A 24260-nucleotide genomic window follows, 5' to 3' on the forward strand; every position below is an offset into this window, starting at 1 on the left:
CCAAATTTCAAGAGATTCCCTCCAGGTTTCTGAGATATCAAGTTCACGAGAATGAGACAGCCTGAAAACATAAAGCCCTCTGCACTGAGGCATAAAAAATGTAGCTTGAGTTTCCACTTTTCTTCTTCTTTGTTGACTCCATTTCACCTCGAAACAGCCGTAACCAATTTTATAATAAATATCAAAATCTCAACACATCTTCACAAGTGAACAGCTTTAAACCCTCCCGTTCTCTTTCTTTCCCTTTTCTATCACACTTCCTCACTTCATTGTCTCTCCTCTGTATGTGTCTCACTCACTGGCTCGACTAGCAGTGATTGGCTGGGCAGTGCCACATGACCAGTGCTGTAAAGGCTAGAAAAGGTGCATCAGTTAAAATAGAAATGTTCCGTCAAAATGTAATAATTCTCAATAATTGACAATAATTTTATTTGTCCAGGTCCAGATAGGACAGCGTCTGAGTGCAGAACCCGGTCTGCCTATCAAAACCATGACACTGTGTGAGTGAAAGTGAAAGGTGCATACAGGTATCCTAAAAACAACAGGAAGTTTGACACGGTCAGCGTCAGTGTCAGCAGCAGCAGCAGCTGTGACACAGACAAATAATTTGCATTTTGTATCAGTCACACAGACAGATTCAGTGTGACTTCATTTCCCAAGGAAAACATGAACTGTGATCAGCGAGGGAGTTTGATAATAACATTTTATCAAATGTCAGTCCAGTTCACAAACATGAATGAATGAAGATGTTTCCATTTCATCTGTCTGTCTGTCTGCCTGCCTGTCTGCCTGCCTGTCTGCCTGCCTGCCTGCCTGCCTGCCTGCCTGCCTGCCTGCCTGCCTGCCTGCCTGCCTGTCTGTCTGTTCACAGTAATTTACTCGGATAGAAAAAGGTCCTACTTTATTACAAGAGCACAGGCCATTCTGGTTTTAGCTGTGGACAATGGATGTACACAGGTAACAGGGATTTGTAAATGAAGGTCATGGTATGTCAGATGATGTAGTGGTCTACTCTGCTCATCAAGCACTGATCGTTTGCACCAACACAGAGGTTGGACTCCTGCAGGAGGTGAGAGGGACACTGAACACTTTCACAGACCTTTACCACTGACTCTTGTGTCCTACACTTTCACAGAGGAGAAATATAGGATGTGGGATTAAAGAAATCTAAGTGGGTTTCTTTACCTATGTATATGTCTTTACTAAATCCCTCAGGATTTATGAAGCTATTATTTTAAAACCTTTGGTCTAGTCTTTGACCAGATTCTCCTTCTGTGTTCGTGCCTCAGGGGGAAAACAACTGCAAATCAAATCATCGCCTTTCAGAGTGAAGGAAGGGGAGACGCTAAATCTGTGACTCACCGTTGATAACTGGGGTGTAGACGACGATGCCAGCCAGATTTGGGTCAGACACTGTTTTGTCCAGGATGAGCCCTCCAATGCTGCAGAACACAACACAATCAGACCATTAACTGGTGTTTCAGTGTCTGTGTGAGAGACGACAGAGGGAGACAAAAAGGGGCATCGACAGAGAAGCAGAGCATTGTCTCCATCTAAATGATGTCCACAGTGGATTGATGTGCTGCTCTATAAATGACACTGCCTGGGAGAGAAAAGAGGAGGAATGAAGGATGTTTCAGCTGTTTTCAGTTCATGTCTCCAGAGCCGATATTTCTGTTTCTCCACTATTTACTTTCCTCTATTAAAGCCTGAGAAATATGGTGTCACCTGCACTGAGAGGTGAGAGCTAGAGGGAGCGACACAGTCATTCCCTTCCCACTGGCTGCATCTGTAAGGCTCAAGGGGACCCGAGGGTGTATGTGCTCGGGTGCTGCAATTTGTTTAGGGGGATGAGTCATCAAGCAAACCAGACACTGGGAGACACAGAGTAGCTGTTCCTTCCCCTTTGAAGACTAAACACACACACACACACACACACACACACACACACACATAGAATTACATACACAAACACAGGACACACACCTGCTGATGACCATGGCAGTGATGACTGGCTCCCATCCAGAGTAGAGCAGGGTGCGGCTGGCTGGGTGCTTGGAGGAGATGACGATCCACAGAGGAGTCAGACACATGAAGAAGGCACAGACCAGTGATGACACATACGGGTAGGAATCTGAGGAAGAGGAAGAGAGCCGTTCATTTTTCCTCTGGGTGGGGATTTGGAGTTTAATGCAGGGAAACCACATGGGTGCAGTTTGAAATTTGTCAATACTGGTGCCAATAAAATGTAATGGTGTCCAAATCATACACTGTCAATACTTGGACATTTCTTTATACTGAGTCACTTTTTCAAAACGTTTCACTAACATGCAGCTTGGCACAACAGTTAATGTCACGTCCAAAACTAATGCAAAAAAAGACTGATCCACATCTCAGGATCAAATCTGCTACAAGACACTAGATGTATTTCCATTAACTTGCCTAATTTGAAACTGTGAACTTAAAAACGAGTAATGGAAACGTGAATCTTTGAAAACTCTCAAATGTCGCAAAAAAAGGATGCACTTGCATGAGGTGGTTTTTCAGACGATTCCAAAAAGCAAGATTTTGCGAAATTGAAATGTAAACACTTTTCACATTCAATCGTGGTTCCTGTAGTATCAGGCCCCAGGGAGCCAGTTCCAACAGAGAGGCAGACTTCTACTGTCATATTTCATTGAAATGATATCATGAGAAGGGAAAACCTAGCTTCATTCACATAACATTACACATAACACAGTTTAATCCTGAGAGGTTTGGTGGTGGTTGAGATTGAGTGAGAAAACACTTCATCAGTTGTGGTCATTTAATGCATTTTGTTTTGAAGGAATGAAAATGAGTTTAGCCCATTTTGATATCTATTGTGCAGACTGTGAGTTTTAATGAAGCAACTAAATGTGAGAACAAGTGAAGGAGGAACGTAAACATGTTTTTCTATAATATCCTTCCCTCCTTTCTCAATAACCTCCCCCATGAAACTGACGGACAAACCTAATACTCTGGGCTTGAGTACCACACTGTGCAATTGGATATTGGCCTTCCTCACAGTGGACCCCAGACAGTTCAGACTAGCAGTCACACCTCCTCCAGTCTTGCACAGGCTGCAAAGAGCCTGACTGGAATTAATTGGTTGATTTCGATGCTGTGAACTGATTGACCTGGCAGCCTAAAGATGTTCTTTAATTTAATAGTTTAATCATACTATTATTATTATTATTATTATCACCAAATAAGATGATTATCTCTCCCTTTTTAAACCGTAACACAGTCACACGTTTACTCAGAGATATTTTATTTTATCGGTTAAAAAAATCGATAGCGATAATCAGAAAATGCTGAATATTACCACCGATAATCACCAGGCCAATAATCAGTTGATCCCTACAGTATATACAGTATGTGCTGCCATACCAGCAAACTTCAGAGCAGTTTCTCTCCTCATGCTGTGAGACCACTGAATTCATCCTCCACACTCCACCAGAATACTCTGATTTTTATGACTGACTGATTTTTATTTATTCATTCAACTTTTGATCTTTGTGAGTATGTGAGAAGGACTCCATCAGTAACCTCATTATAAACTATTGTATTATGCTGCAGAACAATAATTATATTGAATTTACAATCTCCATTTCAAGTGTTTAACGTTGACCCAGCAGCAGCCACACAAGAACTTTGTCTTCATGAAATAGCCTCTGACATGTCACATGAGCAGAGCTTGGCTTAGATTAGGAGACAGCTGATCACATGACGCTATCACAGACGTGTCTAAAAATCTGTCCAAGCATTTTAATACTAAGAGTTCTCAATATTCAGTCTTCTGGACACGGCCAAATGAACCTGGCACCTGCTACACAGGCCTGGGTCATAAAAAGCTGAGGGCCCCTCCTGATCTCCCATTCTTCCCACATGTATCTATCACATGTAGACCACAGAGCAGATTTTAAACACAACTTTAACTGAAATAAATATAACATAATATAAAACTATATTTCTTACATATTACTTTGGCCACTCTACATGAAAAGCTGCCAGATAAAATCACTTCTGTGTAAAATATTCTTGGATAAATTTGCTATTACTTATATTATCACAATCAGATTAAGACAATGTTGACACAATGTCCTCCAGTCTGGGCGATACTGGCCCATTTCAATCAGCAAACATTAGACATAAATTCATTCATGAAACATGATGTCATCCATTTCAAAAGTGTCATTCTCGACCTGTTAACTCAGTGAGCTCCCTCACCTCTTTTGTACAAGTTGCTCTCAGCAGCTTTGGACACTCTGCGAAACACTCTTACTCACAATATTAACTGTTCACTTTATCTGCATGTTCACTATAAGCAAGCATTTGGTGAGCTTACTGTAGAATGCAGACTGGAAACGGGGGGAAACAAAGAAACAACATGGTGTCAAGACTCCAGGGAGTCACTGCGCCCAGACAAGAAACAGTACCACATATAACCCCTGTGCAGCCATGTATAACACCTACATCGACATTTTTACACTTTGTGTTTTGTATGGATTAAACAAACAAGATACAGCAAATGGACTTTGGCAGATACATGATAATATTCAATATCGTGGTATTTCCTATTATAGTCTATATTCTCCACCATATACAATATTTATCCAAGCATCAACCCCTGAGGCTGAAACATGAAGCATCAACACTGAAATGCTAAAAACTGCAGTTCCTCTAATGACCACTAGAGTCTGGCTCCAACAGTGAGTCAATCCCCATAGACTTCCATATTCAAAGGTCCAACTTTACAGCAGAAATAAACATGTTTACAGCCTGGTACAAAAACAGTGCTGATCTCTAGAACTAATTTCCTCCTTCATGACACCTGTTTGTATAACTCACCGCTTTACATTTTATTAAGGCTTAATGTTACGTATAATTGAGGGCGTGGCCACTTTGAGTGACAGGTGGGTGAGTGTATGTTTGACACAACCCGACATTCACCAAAAGTATCATCTCCACACATGCTCCACCTCTTTGACCATTTTTAGATTAGCTGGGAGTTAGGGGCGGAGTCAGGCTCTGCCAAGATGGCAGCATGGCTTATACCTGATACATAAAATACAATAATATAATTATACATATATACATTTTGGATATTGCCCAAGCCTAAAGCAAGCCAGCAGCTGCTGGGTAACCCTTATACTGGACAGATAGTGACAGTGGTAACAATCTTCTCATCAAGAAAGTGAATAATAATAATTCCCTAAAATGTCAAACTATTCCTTTAAGACTATAAAAACAACAAACTGAACTAATCTAAATGAAACTGCAGTTTGACTTGGTTAATAATGGTGAATGTGAGTGTAGCCTGCTTTTCTCTGACTATAATAATAAATATATAAATATTAAGTCTTTTCGCCATGTGACGGGAATTTAAAAGTTGCAGGCACAAGCTGGTTGAATTCTCTAAATGGAAAAGGTTGTTTCCCGCCTCCTCCATTTCCTGAGTATGAGATATGCCAGCAGAACAAATGGAAAGGAGATCGTCTGTGCCAGAAATACTTGCTCCATCATCATTTACAGTAGACGCTTCATATTATTTCATTTGGCATATTGTGTGTCCCTCAGCTTTCCTTAACATTACCATATTAGGGTTAAAGAAAAGGATATTGCTTTGAATCCAGCCAGGTCTTCAGTGCAGCATCACGAGGAAACACACTCCTGCACAGGAAAGGTTTCTCTACTTTCTCTCTACCACCACGTCTCTTTGTTCAAAGTACAATATAGCACAACACAACTATTTTAAAAGAGTAATTAGGGTAAAGCACCTGCTTAGGGCCACCACCAGATGTTTCCAGCAGGATCCTGTTCCAAGCACTAAATAACTGTCATTAGGAAACAGTCCCAGATTTATTATCTCGATGGTCTCATGGCTGGAGAACAGAAACAGCCCATAGTTCAGTTCAGGCTATAATGGGCTGTAGCAGGAGTTTAGGCATAAAATAAGAAGTGGAGGCAGATATACTGAGGAACACATGTGGGAGAAGAGCATTGTCCCATGGCAGTGGCCCACCTCCCTCTGGAGCAAAGTTCCAGACTTGAACAGAGAATCTGACACCGGCTCTGAATGATTACATGAAGCTGCGACTAACTTCTTTCCAGTTTTCTTGTTGAATAAACAATTGATATTCCTATCCATCTCTGGCTGAAATTCTGTGCCAGGACAAAGAGCGCTGCAGCTGCCAACTTTCTCCTTTGGCTGAGAAATGGCAAGACGCTTCTAATGCATAGGAATGAAATGATGGTCCCAGTAGTGATGAGAAGTACTTCATGTTTTATGATGATAGAAGTGCACACAAAACGCAGCATGAGTTGGCATATGTAGAAGCTACCAGTGAGAGGAGTAGAGATGTTTCTCTGCTAAAGAAACCTCCCACTCAATGTGTTTACTAGGTTACAGGTGATAAAGTTACAGGCATAAAGTCCGATTCATTTTTCTGCAAGTCAATATTAGGTGACTAAGTTTAAAGCACATCCAAAGGACATAAAATGTAGCAGTAAAGAGTCAGATATGACCTGAGGAGTCGGTAGACACCAAACAGAGAAAAAAGAGAGGGCACACTGAACACAGACATCACCCCACATGAATCATCATGTCCCTCTGTGTCTGCTGGACGTGTAAATACACAACTATTTACTAATACATTAGGCAAAATAACTGTATAAAAGGTGATAAAAATATATTTTTTAAATCTTTTAGATAAATAGAACTTTGTGTGACTGGGTATGTATTACATTTCTAGCACACTTAAAGTGTTTAAACTTCTGTCTTGATTTATTATTATCATTATTATTATTATTTTAGATATTTTTTCGTATGTGTAAGGACTTTGTATGAGCCCTCTGGGCTTCCTTCCTTTCCTGCACAATTTAAGCTTCTGTGAAAATAAACTAAATTACACTAAACTAATGTAGTCTAGTGTTGTCAGCTTCTTCCACTTCATCCATGAATACAGCTTTAAAGCTGTTTGTTGTGCCAGTTCACAGCCAAACATCATGTTGCAATGAATTAGAAATATCACACTAAATGATAAAGCCTTTCCTCTTTCCTTGTTATTATGAGCAGTGTGTTATAAGCACAATGTGATTCACCCAATGTGTCTTATTCTGCAGGTGTGAATGCAGCCAGTGTCTCAGTATTAACTCCAGAGCAGCCGTCTCTTCTCATGTGTCTACGTCATGGATTCAGTTCATACACACTGTGCATGATCACAGGCTCTGGCCCTACTTCTTGGTGTTTGTGCTTCATCTCATGCTCTCATTATCCCTGCTTTTATCTGTAGTTGAGCAGCCTAACTAAAGCACTCTGTAACAATCCTGTTTGTTAAAAGCACTCTATAAATAAACTCCGCCGAACTCCACTTGGCTCCCGCAGCTCCTATGTCTCGCCGGCTTCTCCTCTCCACTCGTGTGGTCTACCTCAGAATTAGAAGCATTAGAGGCATTAACTTCTCAGCTGCACAGATAATCATATGATTTAAATTCTGTTTAGTGGAGAGTAAACTGACCATTAGTTCCTATTAGGAGGCAAAGTGTTGCTGTGACAGGGCTCAGGAACAACAGAGCCACTGTCCTGAGAATGATACAGCCAGAAAACCTCACTGTGTTTCATACATTTAGCTCACAGGACTCAACTGTTCCTTTCACAGTGGAGAACATCTATGTCATACAATTAGACCTGACAGCGTTAGCTAGAGTGAGACACTCTCCAGAGGAAACAGCTTTCAGTGTCACTGCATTGAGTAATAGGAGGTGGTGCGACACAGGTCTGGGTGTGACAGGAATCATGTGGAATGTGCGGTTGGAGGAAAACAGATGGTCTGTTCTGTGACTGGAGCAGAGCCGCTGCAGAGTGAGGCAGGAGCGACCTCTGCTGGCTGACTGTGGGAAGTGTATCACTGCACAGCACCACAAACACCTGAGCTTACAACATTTCTAATTGAGAGACGATGAACCAAACTGAGGGGAAGCAGAGAGTGTTGATATTTTTCAAAGCACAACTTTTTAGTTTGGCTGTTAATTGAATTTTATTTATCTATATGTCTATTCATTTATACATTTTGGTATGTCATTTTATTCTATGGTTATCATTTTCCTTTTAATACCCTACTTTTATTTCTGGTTATTTTATTTCTACTTTTTATCTCTGGTTTTATTCTCGTCCAAACATTTCTTCCCTTTTACCATTTAATTATCTTATCTTTATGACTCTCGTTATCTTTGCTCTCCTGTCTTCATTGTTTCTGAAAGCAAATTTATGAGATTTATGATAGTGTTTCCTCAGTTCCTGTTATTATAGTCTTATTTTTATTGTTTTTTATTCATCACTTACATTCATATGTGATGAACAGAGAAGTGAAATTATACCCATCAGTCATGTTGCACTCTAAAGCTGCTTTAACACTGTTGCCTGTTCATGTTCACACAGACTCTACAAATAAACAAGAGCTGGAAGCACTAAGTTGTATGGACTGACAGATAGCTCATGATTGGACAACTGCCAAGTGAAACAAGTAATAAGACACAACAAACATCCTGTTACTTGCTGACCATGGACTGGTGGCTCAGTATTGCAGTTTTTCTCATTGTGTTTGTACAAACTTCCACTGTATCCATACATAGTTCACTACTAAAGTTTTCTCATTGTGTTGATGCAATTCTCATCTGATTCTGACTCATGAAAACAATTTATACCTTCATCAGATAGAATGGCAGACCTCTCACTCACTTTCATACTGTCCTGCAGCATCAGTGTTTTCAATCAAATCACTTTAAACTTTATTTAAATATGTATGAAAGAGAAAGGCCAGCCACACACACACACACACACACACACACACACACACACACACAGGTACACCTGTTCAACTGCTTGTTAATGCAAATATCTAATAGGTCAATCACATGGCAGCAACTCAATGCACTTAGGCATGTAGACATGGTCATGACGGTCTGCTGAAGTTCAAACCGAGCATCAGAAAGGGGAAGAAAGGTGATTTAAGTGACTTTGAATGTGGCATGGTTGTTGGTGTCAAACAGGCTGGTCTGAGTATTTCAGAAACTGCTGATCTACTGGGATTTTCACGCACAACCATCTCTAGGGTTTTACAGAGAATGGTCCAAAAAAGAGAAAATATCCAGTGAGCGGCAGTTCTCTGGGCCAAAATGCCTTGTTGATGCCAGAGGTCAAAAGAGAATGGCCAGACTGGTTGGGGCAGATAGAAAGGCAACAGTAAATCAAATAACCACTCGTTACAACCAAGGTATGCAGAAGAACATCTCTGAACGCAAAACACATGGAACCTTGAAGCAGATGAGCTACAGGAGCAAAGACCACACCAGGTGCCACTCAAAATTGGACAATAGAAGATTTGGAATAAAGTTGCCTGGTCGGATGAGTCTCTATTTTGACATTCGGATGGCAGGGTCAGAATTTGCCATAAACAACATGAAAGCATGGATCTATCCTGCCTTGTATCACTGTTCAGGCTGATGGTGGTGGTGTAATGCTGTAGGGGATATTTTCTTAGCACACTTTGGGCCCCTTAGTACCAATTGAGCATCGTTTAAACGCCATAGCCTACCTGAGTATTGTTGCTGACTATGTCCATCCCTTTATGACCACAGTGCACCCATCTTCTGATGGCTACTTCCAGCAGGATGACGTGCCATGTCACAAAGCTCAAATCATCTTAAACTGGTTTCTTAAACATGACAATGAGTTCACTGTACTCAAATGGCCTCCACAGTCACCAGATCTCAATCCAATAGAGCACCTTTGGGATGTGGTGGAACAGGACATTCACATCATGGATGTGCAGCCGACAAATCTGCAGCAGCTGCGTCAGTATGAACAGAAACCTCTGAGGAATGTTTCCAGCACCTTGTTGAATCTATGCCATGAAGAATTAAGGCAGTTCTGAAGGTGAAAGGGGGTCCAACCCGGTATTAGCAAGGTGTACCTATAAAAATGGCCAGTGATTGTATATATACAGTGTGTGTGGTGTGAATTTACTGTACTATATATATAAGTTTGTTTTTGTTTTGTCTATTTTCTGATGCATAGTTGCATGTTTATCATTTTGCTTTCCTCAGTTACAGGAATTATATTGTATGAATTTACAGATAGTTTTGTAAAACTGCTTTCACACATTTTCTAAACCAGGTCTCGTTTTTTCAAAGCTCTAAACACAAATCCAAAAAATGCTGAAAAAATGCAAAGTGCCACAAATCTGCTGAAAAATGAAACACTGCATTGAAAATATCATACAGTAAAAACATCTCAAAATCAAATCAAAAACTTTTTTCATTATAGTAAATTTTTGGATAAACCAATTTCTAAATATGAAGATCTTCCATAGGCTTGTATATACTTTACTGTATTTCCATACAGTGTTGTAAAGGACAGTACAGTAAAGTAATCTGCTGAGAGGGGTTGAAATGTACACAGTACAATAAAAACCAATGCAATGTTGAAACAGAACATAGTTATTTTTCCAACATGTTACTGTTTGACCTGCAGTACAGTGTTGTGTGTCTGAATATTTTCTTTACTCTATATTTTTTGCAGTTCTTCTTTTCTAAAGTCAGTCAGGTTTTTATCAAGATATCAAAATATTTTGAGTCTAAATCTTGAAGCTCTATGAAAAGGTTTGACTGACCTTTCATGTTTCGACACATGTGAACAAGGTTTTGATTGTTTCAGAGGATTCTGTTTTATGAAATATGCATGACCTTTTCTGAGAACTGCATTAACAGTGGTCAGAATGACGTTCCTGATGTGTAAACTGCATCAAAGCCATTGAGAAAAACCGTAAACTACATGACACCACTAAAGTAACCAGTGTTATCATACTGTGTCAACCTCAATATCGACAAACTGTGATAAACTGATTTCAAATAAAGACAAAAGCTGTAAGTATATGATGACAAGTTGTAACTTTCATACAAAAAATACAACATTTCCTATAACGTCCTCTGCTTCTTGCTGTCATTCCGAGCCAGCCTGAGTTAAAATGATTCAACACTATACAAATTCAGAGAAAGAGTAGCGTCCTCGTCTCTGTTGTGCAATAAAGGGATCTCAGTTCTCATGATGAACAGAGTGTACAGTCCTGAACAGAGGTCAGTGGAGGCTGTGAGTCCTCAGTAGCCTCAGCAGCTTCACAATTACCAGCTTTGTACCACATTCTTACTTAAAACCAATTCTAGGCAGGTTTTAGTGCACACACAACAAAACAGATACAGTTGTTAACATTCACAGCTGGAAAACTAGAATCACCACCTCGCGGTTAGTTCCTCCACCAAGTAGTCAAGTTGCAGGAAATATGATCACAATCTTGAAAAATGGCCAGAAGCGTTTCTTCAGAACATTATGATGATAGCGTATGAATTTGTGAGTTATGGCCAAAAACGCACTTTGACCCCTTAACCACCAAAATCTAATCAGTTCATCTTTGAGTCCAAGTGAATGTTTGTGCTTAATCTGATGAAATTCCCTCTCAGCGGTCTTGAGATATCACATTGAAGGAGTCAAACACATGTTTTGTGAGGTCTCACTGAGCTTGACCTTTGAAAACCTCTGCTGAGGTAAGGGGTTAAAACCTGTAAACTGTTGGCTCTCTGTGGGTCATGGTTGGCCCCTCCTGATCTGGTCATAGAGTCTGTGTGTGACTGTGGCAGGTAAAGGTAGGAGTTATTCACTTACCCAGGCACTTGTAGAGGCCCTGACTTATCCAGGCCAGGATTGCCAACGTTATGAGGTCACCAAAACTGGCGGCAATGGGTGTGGCTACGTTGTCTGGGTTGATGCCCGTCTTCTTGGAACCCACAATCACACCCACCATGATGATACCTGAACATGATATGAAGAGGGTGGAGCACTTTACTAATGGTCATTAAATGACTGCTGACATTTTTATACACAGAGTGTGTGTTTCAATGTTAGGTCAGTTACAGTGACTCAGCTCCTCCACAGTATCAGCAGTTGCTCTTTAACAGTGGGGCTGTCAGTGTGTGTGTATGTTTACCCTGCAGCAGGGAGGCTATGAAGGCCGTGGCCACACTGCTGGAGCACAGCAGCACAGCGTGGCTCATCTGGAACTTCCCCTCTGGGATCCAACCGAGAATCACGGCTGCTACGGCTGCCAGGAAACCCACCACAGTGGCCTGAACCTGCAGCAGAGAGGGAAGGGGGATTTACTGTCGTGCCCTTGTGATTAAAGAAAACAAGCATGACCATGTGTGTGAAAACAGGACAACAGCTTAAAGGATTAGCAATATCCCCATATATACACAGTTGAGAAAACGCTGATGTTATTGTAGAACATATCGAACACACCGCTCATCCAAACATGATGATGTTGACTGTGAGTAAGTGTGTTTATCGGTGTGTGGGTAGATGATTAGCAGAGCCTGTACTATAGCCTTTAGTCTTACTATACAGACAAAGAGCAGTAGAACAGTCTGAGTGAACGCCCACCTGGGTACAACCAATTACGACCATGTACTATCAGTATAACTTAGCATGTAACACATAGCACACACCATAACCTTACATCCTGTAAATATGACAGAACACACAGGACATGAGATTTACTTATATTAAATATCTATGAATTGAACTGAATTGAGTTTCTTGTACAAATATGGAAAATAAATGAGTACATAAAAATACATTCAATCTGAAGGCATATTTGTGTGGGAGCTGAAAAAATATGGACAACTGGAGTCTGTTAAACTATCACTGCAGTGTTGATTTTTTTTTTATGAAAAGCCAGTATTGGCTCTACATATAGGCAGCAGCTGTGAGTGTGTGATTACCTGCTTCAGTGCCAGGTTGCCTATGATTAGATTCCACTTCTCTATTGGAGAATCCATCTTGCCCACATTCACCTGTGTCAGAGGTAAAGACAGAATAATCAAAAAGAGTATTCCATGACTGCTAAATAACTAGTTCCCTTCATGAACCTGAACATCTGTGGTCCTCATGAAACATAGATCTGTAGTTTGTCGCAGGATAAATAAAAAATAAAAAAAATCGACAGTGATTACAGTGAAAATACAGCTGTTTTCCATACATTGATGGGAATTTATCAACGCTGATTGATGATATTTTTTTTTCGTTTACAATTTCAAATGTGTAAAATCTTCTTTAATTGTAGTGCTGTGCACTGATTCACTCAGCCCCTCTTTATCCCTCCTCTCTCTCCATTTCTCTCACAAACGCACTAACAATGGACCTGTCTGTCATAGTTGGACTAGCCATCGGAGGCAGTGTTGTCCCCTAATGTGTTAAGTAGGAGTCCTTGGCACCCATAAGTGAGTGGTGCCTGAGGGGTACTGGACGTGACTGCAACAGTGGGGCCAGCCCTACAAGCAAATTTATGACTGACTGAGTGACTGACTGGTCTTTATTTCTAATTCCCCTTATAAAAAAAACACTTGAATTTCACATGTGCAAAATCACATGTGAAATTTAACATTTGAAAACATGTTACAATCACATGTGAAATGAGTGGAACACGTGCTGGCACATGAGAAGCGTGGTTTTGGAACATATTTGTGGTGTAATGTGTTAAGTCCATGTAAATTCCCACATGAAACCTGTGGGATTAAATGTGAGACCTAAGTACAGTTTGTTGTTGTTTGTCAGCACTCACATTACTGCACATGTTGAAAGTGTTATGGTGAACTGAAAATCTGCAGTATTTCTGATGTGCATGTGGTACCATGTGGGACCAAATGTAGGAAACACATGTGTCCACATGTCTCTGGATGGGTTTCATGCTTTTACAAAAGAAAATTGTATCATCATATGTAGTCCAACCATTCAGTCTTGTCTCAGTTGTACAGCAGCCTGCTTATATCAATACATATAGCCACACAAGTTTCAAATAACAGTCTATAAATTCTATATGCAAAGATAGTATCAACATTTTAATGGTTCAGGAACTGTATAATAACTGTGACTGGCTGGAAAAGTTTCTTAATGCAGAACTGCATACACTGCTAAAACAATGTGGTCACATGAGGCCCATACCACCTCAGAATGTGGTCAATCAATCAATCAATCATTCAAATCTCAATCCATCGTATCACCTGAGATACATGTTAACGGCAGGTTTGAACAGGTCTTCAGAGCTTGAGGCATGGACACACTGAGCAGGTTCTACTGCCCGGGCTGTAGGACACAGAGGAGTCTTGTCTTCCGTCCCTTGTCTCCAAGGCTGTTCAGCTCCTCAACTCCCAAACATCCCTGTAACCTCTGCTCACACTGCTAGCCCTCCTCTGCCACACTCACACACTCAGACTTGGGTCATGCACAGATCACCCTGTGGACAGGATTCACACAGCTGTTTGTACAACACACTGCACATGTGTGCATTCATGGTTCTTTGAGAAGCAAAACTGTTCCCTCCTCACCACTCTGAGAAACTGGTGGAGTGGTAAATGTTTGATCTGACTGTCTACCTCCCTCTGCAGGAAACCACCTCTCACTCTGCTATATCAGCACATTCCTCTGCTAATTCCTAATCCGCAAGGCTCTTACACCAAAACCCATTCAAGATGCTCCCACAAACTTTCCAAAGTAATTATAACTTCAACTAAGAAGGGGACAGTGACAGTGGAGACAGCCGCACTGGCAGACAAGGTCAGTCTCCAGTGGAGGCTGTAAATTTGTTCTGTTCACTTGACAGAGGAGACAGCCGTAACAGCTGTACAGTTTGTTACAGAGATGACCAATAACTATAAGCTATAAGAGGCTTAGCCTGTGGAGATGAGACACAACCACAAGTGCAGAGTGAGTGAACTGCTATTTTCCTGGTGTCCAGATTATTTCCTCGACTCGTTGACTCACTGTGCACCTCGATGGGAGGAGAGGGTGTGGTGACGCAAATCCAGCGACACACTGCAACCACCTTTATTCATGTCTAACTCGTCTACGTTTATTTTCCATTTTTCAACTAGCTGACGGTCATCATGCAGACAAAAAAACGGTCTAACGGGAATAAAGAATAATGAGTGATTCTTTCAACTCTATAATTCTCAACAGTAAGCAAGTCGAGTGTCCTGCAGACACTCGCTGTACTGTGGTGAGTCTCTTTACAGCTGTCTGAAGGCAGCTACAATTACACACAACAGAACTTCTGCTAATATTTTGTGCAACAGCATCTCTGAATTACACAATAACCACAGAAACCTCAGATCTGATGTTATCAAGAGGTGAGTTGGAGACTGACACGCTGACAAAAGTTCACATGGTCTCATGAAAGACTGTAGATGTGATTTTTGTTGGTTTTGTACCAAACAATCATGATGATCATTTATGTCTGGAGAATATTATTTGTAGGCAAGGGCATCTCTGTAGCAACACAATGCTTATGGTGCTGAAAATGCGACACAACAATGCGGTGACACATTTTACCTTTTTAAAAAAAAATTGCAGCTCCTCTTATGTATGGATGTTGCACTTGGCTACATTGTGATTTTGATTAATTGTGCAGTTCTAATGGAAAACAAGATGACTAACTTATCCAAGACGTCCAGGTTGAATTCAACTCTAAAGATTCACTGTCTGCTCCTGGCAGTATATCTGAGCTCCTGTATTCATATTTTGACAAAATGAGATGCTGTGAAACTGACTTAAAACTTTCCATTGTTCTTTTATTCTGTTGTAGGTCAGCAGCTCTGTGTTTACGAGGCTGGAGCGTAAAAAGCAAGCAAACAGCAGCTGAGTCAATGCAGCATGAAGATGGATTCCACCTCTCTAATTACAACAAGAACAAGTTGTGTCAGAAAATTAAACATATCATCTACAGAGAGAAAAATGGACTCATCAGGAACTGTCTGTGTAGCTTTTCAAATCAGCTGGAGCCAGCTAAAACTGCATTATGAGAATAAACGGGATGACAGCTTCTCAGTCATGAAGGCAACTGTTTGTTACCTCACAGCATGTTCATGAATTTATTTTCTGAAAGTTTTTAATGACAGAAGCAAAACCCATCCTGACTGATCATAAAAACTTGTGTTTGCTGGTTTCCTCATATTTCATCGTGCACTGTAAAATACTTCTCTTTGTGTGTGTGTGTGTGTGTGTGTGTGTGTGTGTGTGTATGTGTGTGTGTGTGTGTGTGTGTCTCTCACCGCTGTGGACAGCCTGGAGGCCAGAGTCATCTCCAGGTTTCCCTTGAGGCCGAGCAGAGCAGGAACCAGGATGAAGATCTCTGTGATGTACTGGAACGCCTCCCAGTGCTGTGGATGACACGATAACAATAACACAATAAAAAACAATTTTTAACTTGTCTGACCTTTTAATTGCTTTATTTTCAGTCAGACTTATTTGGTATTCAAATCCAAATACCAATACCAAAGTATATATATATATATATATATATATAGTATTACAGCAATAATATTGTATATCGCAATATTTCGTCTGGACTGCACTGAGATATTAAAATTGTGGATATCATCCAAACTGAGTACCCTGCAGAGTTTTTGACCAGCTGTAACACTATGGAGCAATGTTTAAACTAATGAGTCCCTGTTTTGTGTGTGTTGAACACAAACACACATACTCTCCACCACTACTCCACTGACTGACAGTTCCTGGTTGTAACAAGCAAAGAAAAGTAACAACATGTAATAAAAGAGTCCACAAAAGCAAACATGGATGTAAATAAATATAAAAATCAGCTTTGCTAAAGTTTTATGAGAAAAGAAAAGGGAACCTTTAATAATCTCAATGTGGCAAACTGTACTCATTCCTCTCAGTAATAACACTGCAGGGGCATCCTCTGATCGTGTAGCCATCTCTGGTTTGTGCCTGTCTTTCTCAGTCGTCTTTTCCTATCATTTCTCTTCATTCTTCTTTCCAATAAAGACAAAAAATGCCCCAAAAAGACTCAAAAAATTAAACAGTTTCTGACCTCTAGTAGCATTATGAAGTAAATATGTGGATCCCTGTTTTGTTTAAGAAGAAGACTGCTGGCAACTGATCATGGGAGTAATGTAGGATTCAAACATTTAACAAAAATCAGCTCTTTAGTGCCTTTTAGTGAATCATGCTAAGTGTAAATGTAGAGCTTTTGTAGTTTTCTACACAGGGCATCTGAAATTGTTAAGATTGTGCCAAGAAATGCAACATCATTAAAAAGAAGTCAAACCACAGCAGTCCGACAATCAGACAGGCTGTATTTACAGCCTCAGGTTAGGCAAACTTATCTGGAGCAGAAAATGAAGGCAAACTATTTTCCACTACATTTCACACACTGACTTCCTGCTACAACTTCAACCTATCCTTAGTAACATAGTTGCGTAAAAGAATTTTCCTGCTGCCCTGGAGTGGCGACTTCCATCAGTGCAAAGGGCATCATCCAGGAATATTTCACAGCCCAGCCACGGACTGTTTACCATTTGGGAGGCAACACACAAGCCTCTGCTCAAATGTAATTGACTCTAACAACTATGACCCACTGCGTCATAGCATATCACTATGTGATATAAAGTGGTGTTACTTTATATCACATACTGCATCACTGCAAATGTGTCTATCTTTATAAGCTGCTCATAGTTTATTCATATCCTGTACGTAACTATAACAACCATTTCTTATTGTGCAGTAAAACCTATTCATAAAATGATATTCCATACATTAGCACTCACACTGTTTCTTCAATAACCTGTATATATATATATATACTGTATATATATATTCATATTAGTGCACTAACATTCACATAGTTTATATACACTTTATGTGTAATTGCAGTTCTTAATAATAATTCAGAATAAAACATTCAGAATAGAAAGGGTTGTTTAAAATACCTACATATTTATTAATAAATAAACATGATTATAGAATGCTTTATGGTCAAATGTTTTGGGTTAAAATGCAATCGAATATTGATACTGATATTGAGCTAAAAGCTGAGAGTAATGAAAAGCATTAGTTTATTTAAGTAATGTGAGGAAACAAATCATGAAATCATGTGAAGTACAGCACTGATGGTGTTTGTTGCTTATTTATTTAATATTAATATATGTTCTTCTCTTTTTCTCTAATCAAAGGTTTTTCACCTAATGAGTAAAGATTTATAACAAGTGACTAATTGAATGGAACCATGTAATTTATCTGTCAATTTAAATGGCTGAATATTTCAAAATAAAAAGAGAGAGGAAAACTTTGTCATTGAGTGGAATCCTGTTAAAAGTTGGGTGGGTGGATCAGCTGCACACATTCTTAAAGGATAACTGGACAGATAAGATGTTTCATTGTTGAGTAATTGTACTTGTTCACTGACAATAAAGATGAATGTAATCTAATGTAATCTAATGTAATCTAATGTAATCTAATGTAATCTAATGTAATCTAATCCTTAGCCTTTAATGCCATCCTGGTTTGAGCCTCATGTATGATGGATTCTGTCTGAATAGTTGTATTGTGACTTGGCTTACCTGCACAATGTCCAGCACCATTCCAGCTGACACAGTTCCAAATCCAGCGAGAAGGAAAGGCACCAGAATCTGCAGTGCCATAGCCAGAGGTGACTCCTTGGGCATATTCTGCAAATCAGATCCCTGCCCTTCACCCTCATCCTCCTCCTCCTCCTCTTCATCTGCCTCCTCCCCAGAAAACCTCCTCTCAGCCAACATGGGCTCTGTTTCAGAGTAGCCTCCGTCTCCACAGTCAGAGACAGTCACAGAGGACCGAGAAGCCCGGTCCAGGTGCCGTCGACTTTCTGCGTAAGATGTCTCTTGTCTGTAGCCGTTCTGGAGGGGGCTGGCCTCAGGTTTAGCTCCGAGGTCCACCATGGCCAGCCGCTCCTCCTGCAGCTTGGTATAACCAGTGGGTACCATGGTCTGGAATAGAGAGGCGATCCGTCCAGAGGAAACAGGTTTCAGGGATAGAGCACTCCACCCACCACCTGCTCCGCTCATACGTACCGTCAGGCTAGAGCCCAGGGACTCCCCTAAAGCTCCTCCCAGACTCTGGATACTCATGATGTGGTCTAGGGCTGCAGTGTCTCATCTCCTGTCATCCAGTCTGAGGGCGATGTCAAGTAAAACACAGTAAAGCTGGTTGACACTGTCTAAGGTGCATGGTCCATGTTTAAAACTGTGTTCAGGGACTCATCAGCCTGGAGAGAGTGGACAAGGAAAGACAACAGAGGAGAGAATAGGAGAACACAGTCTGATGCAAGATAATATCACACTCAGATGTAGCAGCTGAGTCACTTCTTATAAAGAGGAACAAAAACCCTCTTAACTGAGAACCAGAGAACTTAGACTAAATATATGGCAGCTGTTTTCTAATGAATTACAGACCAACTTCTAAGAAATCCTACATCAACCTGATTGACAGGAGTTTGAACCACTGTGTCCACATCACTACAGTAGATTTTAGTTGGTCTCCTGCCACATACCCTCTAAATCCTGCTCACAGTTCAGTGCTGGATTATTAGTTGGCACCCTCAGGCCATAAACACACTACACAAGTGTCCTCATCTCACAGTGCTGTTAGCCACACATTCCTCTGGGTGCTGTGAATGTGGAGACTCAGGCTCTGTTAATAACAAAATCTGAACATAGGAAATGTAACATTATTTATACTTTAGGTTGATGCAAACTGGGAAAGATAATGCTACATCATCAGCATCTGAACACATTAACACATCCTCTTAACATATTAAAACATATAAGAGCTGCTGCTGTTCAATTTCAGTTTGTTTACAGCGGTGTTACTTGCCCTCTGTTGGTAAAGACGGTGTGGAGACCTCGGGCTACAGTTTGTACTCTGCACTACATCATCGTCCAGGCCTCCATAGTACCTTCTGTCTGTCTCTGACTTACTTTACACCACTCATGGTAGTGACGTGGTTCAACGCCTTCCTACAGTACAAGCTAACAATTATCGGTACGTTTACTCAGCATGAAAACATAGGCTAGTCGTGTGGATATCTGTTTATGCTACTTAACACAGCTATGTTAGCTAGCTGTGTAGAAAACAAAACAACAGGAAGCTCAGCGGGGAGAATACAGTAGCCAAAGTTAGCTAGTATGTGGTTCTTCTAGTTGTCACTGGCTTTTCATTTGTTTTCCTGAAGTTACCTTACTGTTGCGGAGATATGTATTCCGGCAGAAGAGCTGCGAGTCTTTCCTGACAGACAGCCACGGAGCCGCGTCAGAGCAAAGAGCACCACCAAAGATCGTCTACGTGAGTTAAGATGAACCACTCAATTTGTAAATGGTGGCTGCAATCCACACACTTATCAAAGTTGTACACATGTGGGTTGTATTAATTCATAACGAGGACCTTAATGATTTTGAGTGTTAGATAGATAAAGGAAACAAAAATTACCTGTTTCTCCTCAGGCCTCATCATTCAGTAAAACAGTAAAAAAAAATGGATTTAGTTTAATCATTATGCTGTAACTAAATCAAATATGTTATTTGCTCTCAACATACAAAGATAAATGAACGATCAGAAACAACTAATCGTGATTGACGGGTTTCGTGGTAAAAACCATTAAAAAAAAAAAAAAAAAAAAAAAAAAAAGCAAGGCGAAGTGAGGCCTCTCGCTCTGCCTCCAGGCTTGAGTCAGAACAGAACAAAAAGTGCCACACTGGTGCCACAAAGATATTTTGATTGTAGTGCGCAGACGCAGAGTGCACCTAGCTGTCGCTTCATAAATCTTGTCGGTTTCTGATCAAATCTGTCAGATGGAGAGTTTTAACGAGGCTCTGCTCTGCTTGTGTTTTAGCCTTCATTTTTTGGATGTATGTGTAGTTTTCTTAGGCCATGAGTCATGAGTTGTTCTCAAAACAGTAGAGGGCGCTGTGTCTTTTCTCGTTAGTGTCTGTTCTCACCTTTCCACCCGGATGTTGCTCTGAGCAGTAACACGTGGATTAAAACAGAACCTCTTCGCTTCAGGAATGGAGTTCACCACGGAGAAAACGAGCTCACAAGCTTTGCTGTCATGTGGCAACGGAGCAGGTCTGTTGGTTTTATGTATCTAGGAGAATGAGAGGACCAATTCTGAGAGTGTGAACGGGAAGTGTGTTAAGATAAGTTAACCTGTTTTAGCTAATGAAGGAGTGCCGGTACAACCCGGCAGATGTTGTTGTTGTTGTTCTCACAGCAACGACGTTTGTGCTTTAAATGTAACGCTGTGGAGATCCTGTTAATGTGTAGAAATTCCTTGAGATTTTTTAAACTTTAAACATCAATGTTAAAAACAGTCGCTTTGTAATTTTGTGCTTCCTTTCTGAACTCTTTAAGCACGTCAGTCAGAAATATATGAAATTAATTTTCACTGCGTTTGCTGTGATACGGTTTGGTGACCTTGTTTGTGTTGCCAGGTCTCAGCGAGACGCTTCTCCTAAAGCCGAGGGCTGGCAGACCCCCGCAGACAGAGAGAGTCCCAAGAAGCAATGGTGAGACTGAACATCACTTCCCTGTATGATGTGTTGTTATTAATTAGATGTTTTACATTATTAATTTGCAGGAAAACCTAGAACATTTTTTTTTATACGGACATATGACGTGTGTGTGTTTTTTTTTTTGTTGTTTGTCAGTGTTGGAGCGGCTGCAGACCTTCCTTCCTCAGATGGCTGAAGCCAACGAGAAACTGAAGCAGCAATTGGAAGTGGCTCCTGCTGGACGCTTCGACATAGAGAACGTGGAGGAGGCACAGAGAGTGATAGAGATGGTGAGAGTCAGTCTGCTGCTAAATCTGTGCTTTCCTGCCTCCACCTAGTCATCCAAATGACTGTCAGACATGTTTGATCTTCTCTAATTGATTATTTCATCCTTTGATTGATCTTTGATTATTTATTGTTATGTTTTTATTTGTTCTTTATACATTGATGCTCATTGTGGTGAATTGTTTTTTCTGAATTTGTCTGTTATTATATTATTTTAGTTTTTAATTTTAGTTGTGATTCCTTCCTCTTGTCAGGACGTTGCCTTGGTGGAGCTCAGCGGGTCAGACAGCGCCTCAGAACATGAAGAGGAGTCGTTGAGTTCTGAGGAGGACTCGGAATTTGATGATGAGCAAGAGATCACAGAGCAGAACCTTAAACTACCTGGAGACAAAGGCAAGAAGAGGAAGGCCAACATCCAGGTTCTGGACCAGCAGGGGGAGTAGATGTGTCACACAGCCGCACAGACTTACAGCTGCGTGTTGAGTTTCTTTTCCCTCTGAGGTGAAGTGGGTAAAACCTCTGCCTCAGGTGTCAAAGGATTTTAACCCGACTTCACAGACACAGAGGCGGTAAACTGAAATTTCCTGCATTGACCTAGACCTGAGTCATTGCCATGGAAACGACAGTAAATGTTATTTCGAATGGGTGGAGGTAACTTTTGTGAAAGTGCCTTCGGAGTCAGAACAGATACTGTGATTACCTCATCCTGTATGGCCAACTGCTGATCATGTGACCTCTCATTGTACATGGAGTGTTCAGGTGTAACACGGTGGATCATCTTGTTTTTATGAGTGTGTTCTTACTGATGTAATGTTCAGGCTGTATTCAGTCTTAAACAAGTTAAACCTAACATGTTAGCCACTTAAATTAATCCTGTTAATTTGTAATTACATGACCATGTTCTCTGGTTAAATTGATCTGATCTTCAGCTCAGTGGCCACTTTATTAGATCCACCTTCCTAATACCAGATAGGAGCCTTCTTTGTCTCCCAGAGCAGCCTGAAGTCTGGGTGTCATGGAGTCAATGAGGTGCTGGAAAGAGATTCTGAACTATTGAGTGTTTAGTGACATGGAGCCTTATTCTGCTGGAAGTAGCCATTAGAAGATGGTGGACTGTGGCCAAAGAGGGATGAACATGGTCACCAACAACACTCAGATACGCTACAGCATGTAAACCATGCTCAGCTGGTAGAAAATATTCCCCACACCATTAAACCACCACCATCTCCAGCAGGGACTGGATCTGCATGTGGCAGCAGAAATCCAGATTCATTAGACCAGGGTACATATTTGTTGTGCTGTGAGTCTGTTCACTGCAGCCTCGGGTTTCTGTTCTTAGCTGACAAGAGAGGAGCACAGTGAGGTTCCTCTCCTCTGCTGCTGTAGTCTGTCCACTTTACAGTTCAATATGTTGTGCCTTCTGAAATGCTTTACTTAATTTATCTTGTGCTTTTCTTTGTGTCACTGGCTGATTTTATTATTCAACTCCTTGAATTGCTTTATCTGAGGACCCAGTTCAGTTAGAAACCATCGTAATGAGGACATTGCTGTGAGGGCATTTTGACAGTGATGGTTATTTGTGATCATCTAGTGGTTGAAATAGCTGTAGACCAGCTGACTTTCACCTTTGAAAGTCAGAAAGGACTCTGACTCTTATTCTACCTCTGATATTAAACAATGACAGAAGAGCACAACTATGAATTAGTTTTAATAATCAGCACTTATGTGTAGTTTCCAGTTGAGCAGTGTGTCTCTGGACTCCTGGTGGGAGGAAACCTGGAGTTGAGTTTAAGACATATCAGCCTGTGCTCTATCAAACTCCAGGTTTCCACATCCTGTTTAAGAGTGTGCATTCATATTGAAAAAAGACCCATCTCATTGTTGAGGTCAAATCAGTGATTGTTTTCCAAACATTCTTGAAGGAGGATTTATTGCAGGATCAGGCTGACTTCACTTTAGCTAGATGTATCCAATAAACTGCCAACTGAGTGTAGTTTATTTTTCCTTTCCTCTCCCTTATTCCCCATTGGGAACCAGCAGGAGCCTTTGTTACACTTGTACCTCATTCATACAGTGTCACAAAATGACACTTTAAGCCGCAGGCTGTATTCTAAGTTTTCCTGAGAGGTCTCTGTGCGTACCTCTGTCAACTAAGACCAAACAACTAACCTTTTTTTTGTTTTCCTGTAGAACAGTCATTGTCCTAAAGAAGAAGAAAAGAGTTCAGAGGTGTGTGTGTGTGTGTGTGTTTTTTCAAAGGGGCCCACGGTCAACAGCTGACAGCAGGCTTTAATGTATGCTGTATTCAAGTCTCAAGGCAGCTTGTAACTTACATACAGCAGGGTTATTTTTTCTCTTTGCTAAACAGTGGCACAAGCTTAAACATTACTACTACTGTTTATTATATGAAGGGGAATACAATGAAAATGTCCGTCAACTCTTTGCGCATGTGACTGTCTATGAGCTCACACACATTAACAGTGAGCACGTATCATTTAGTCTCCTGCTGCAGACATTTT

General features: G+C 40.7%; 2 protein-coding genes across 3 annotated transcripts in view; one reads left to right on the forward strand and one right to left on the reverse strand.

Annotated features, from left to right (window-relative positions):
• Positions 1–20234, reverse strand: part of LOC111224718 (solute carrier family 41 member 2-like) — a 41879-nt gene extending 21645 nt beyond the window's left edge. Inside the window, exons 1-8 of one of the 2 annotated variants that reach the window (XM_022749317.1) lie at positions 20146–20234; positions 18493–19175; positions 16180–16287; positions 12856–12927; positions 12063–12207; positions 11741–11887; positions 1987–2134; positions 1363–1442 (exon numbers count right to left, since the gene is read on the reverse strand). In XM_022749317.1, the coding sequence (XP_022605038.1) occupies positions 1363–1442; positions 1987–2134; positions 11741–11887; positions 12063–12207; positions 12856–12927; positions 16180–16287; positions 18493–19038 (1246 nt within the window). In that variant the 5' untranslated portion in view covers positions 19039–19175; positions 20146–20234. The remainder of the gene's footprint in view (positions 1–1362; positions 1443–1986; positions 2135–11740; positions 11888–12062; positions 12208–12855; positions 12928–16179; positions 16288–18492; positions 19176–20145) is intronic. The other variant, XM_022749318.1, reaches the window with a different exon arrangement.
• A 698-nt stretch (positions 20235–20932) lies between these two features.
• Positions 20933–23977, forward strand: cunh12orf45 (chromosome unknown C12orf45 homolog). Its single transcript, XM_022749319.1, has 4 exons — positions 20933–21031; positions 21397–21471; positions 21613–21746; positions 21996–23977. Exons 1-4 carry the CDS (start codon positions 20971–20973, stop codon positions 22182–22184), a joined length of 459 nt encoding a protein of 152 aa, XP_022605040.1. The 5' UTR covers positions 20933–20970; the 3' UTR covers positions 22185–23977.
• The last annotated feature ends 283 nt before the right edge of the window (positions 23978–24260 follow it).

This window comes from Seriola dumerili, unplaced genomic scaffold (assembly GCF_002260705.1).
Source record: "Seriola dumerili isolate Sdu_G_001 unplaced genomic scaffold, Sdu_1.0 BDQW01000138.1, whole genome shotgun sequence".
Taxonomy (NCBI): Eukaryota; Metazoa; Chordata; class Actinopteri; order Carangiformes; family Carangidae; genus Seriola; species Seriola dumerili.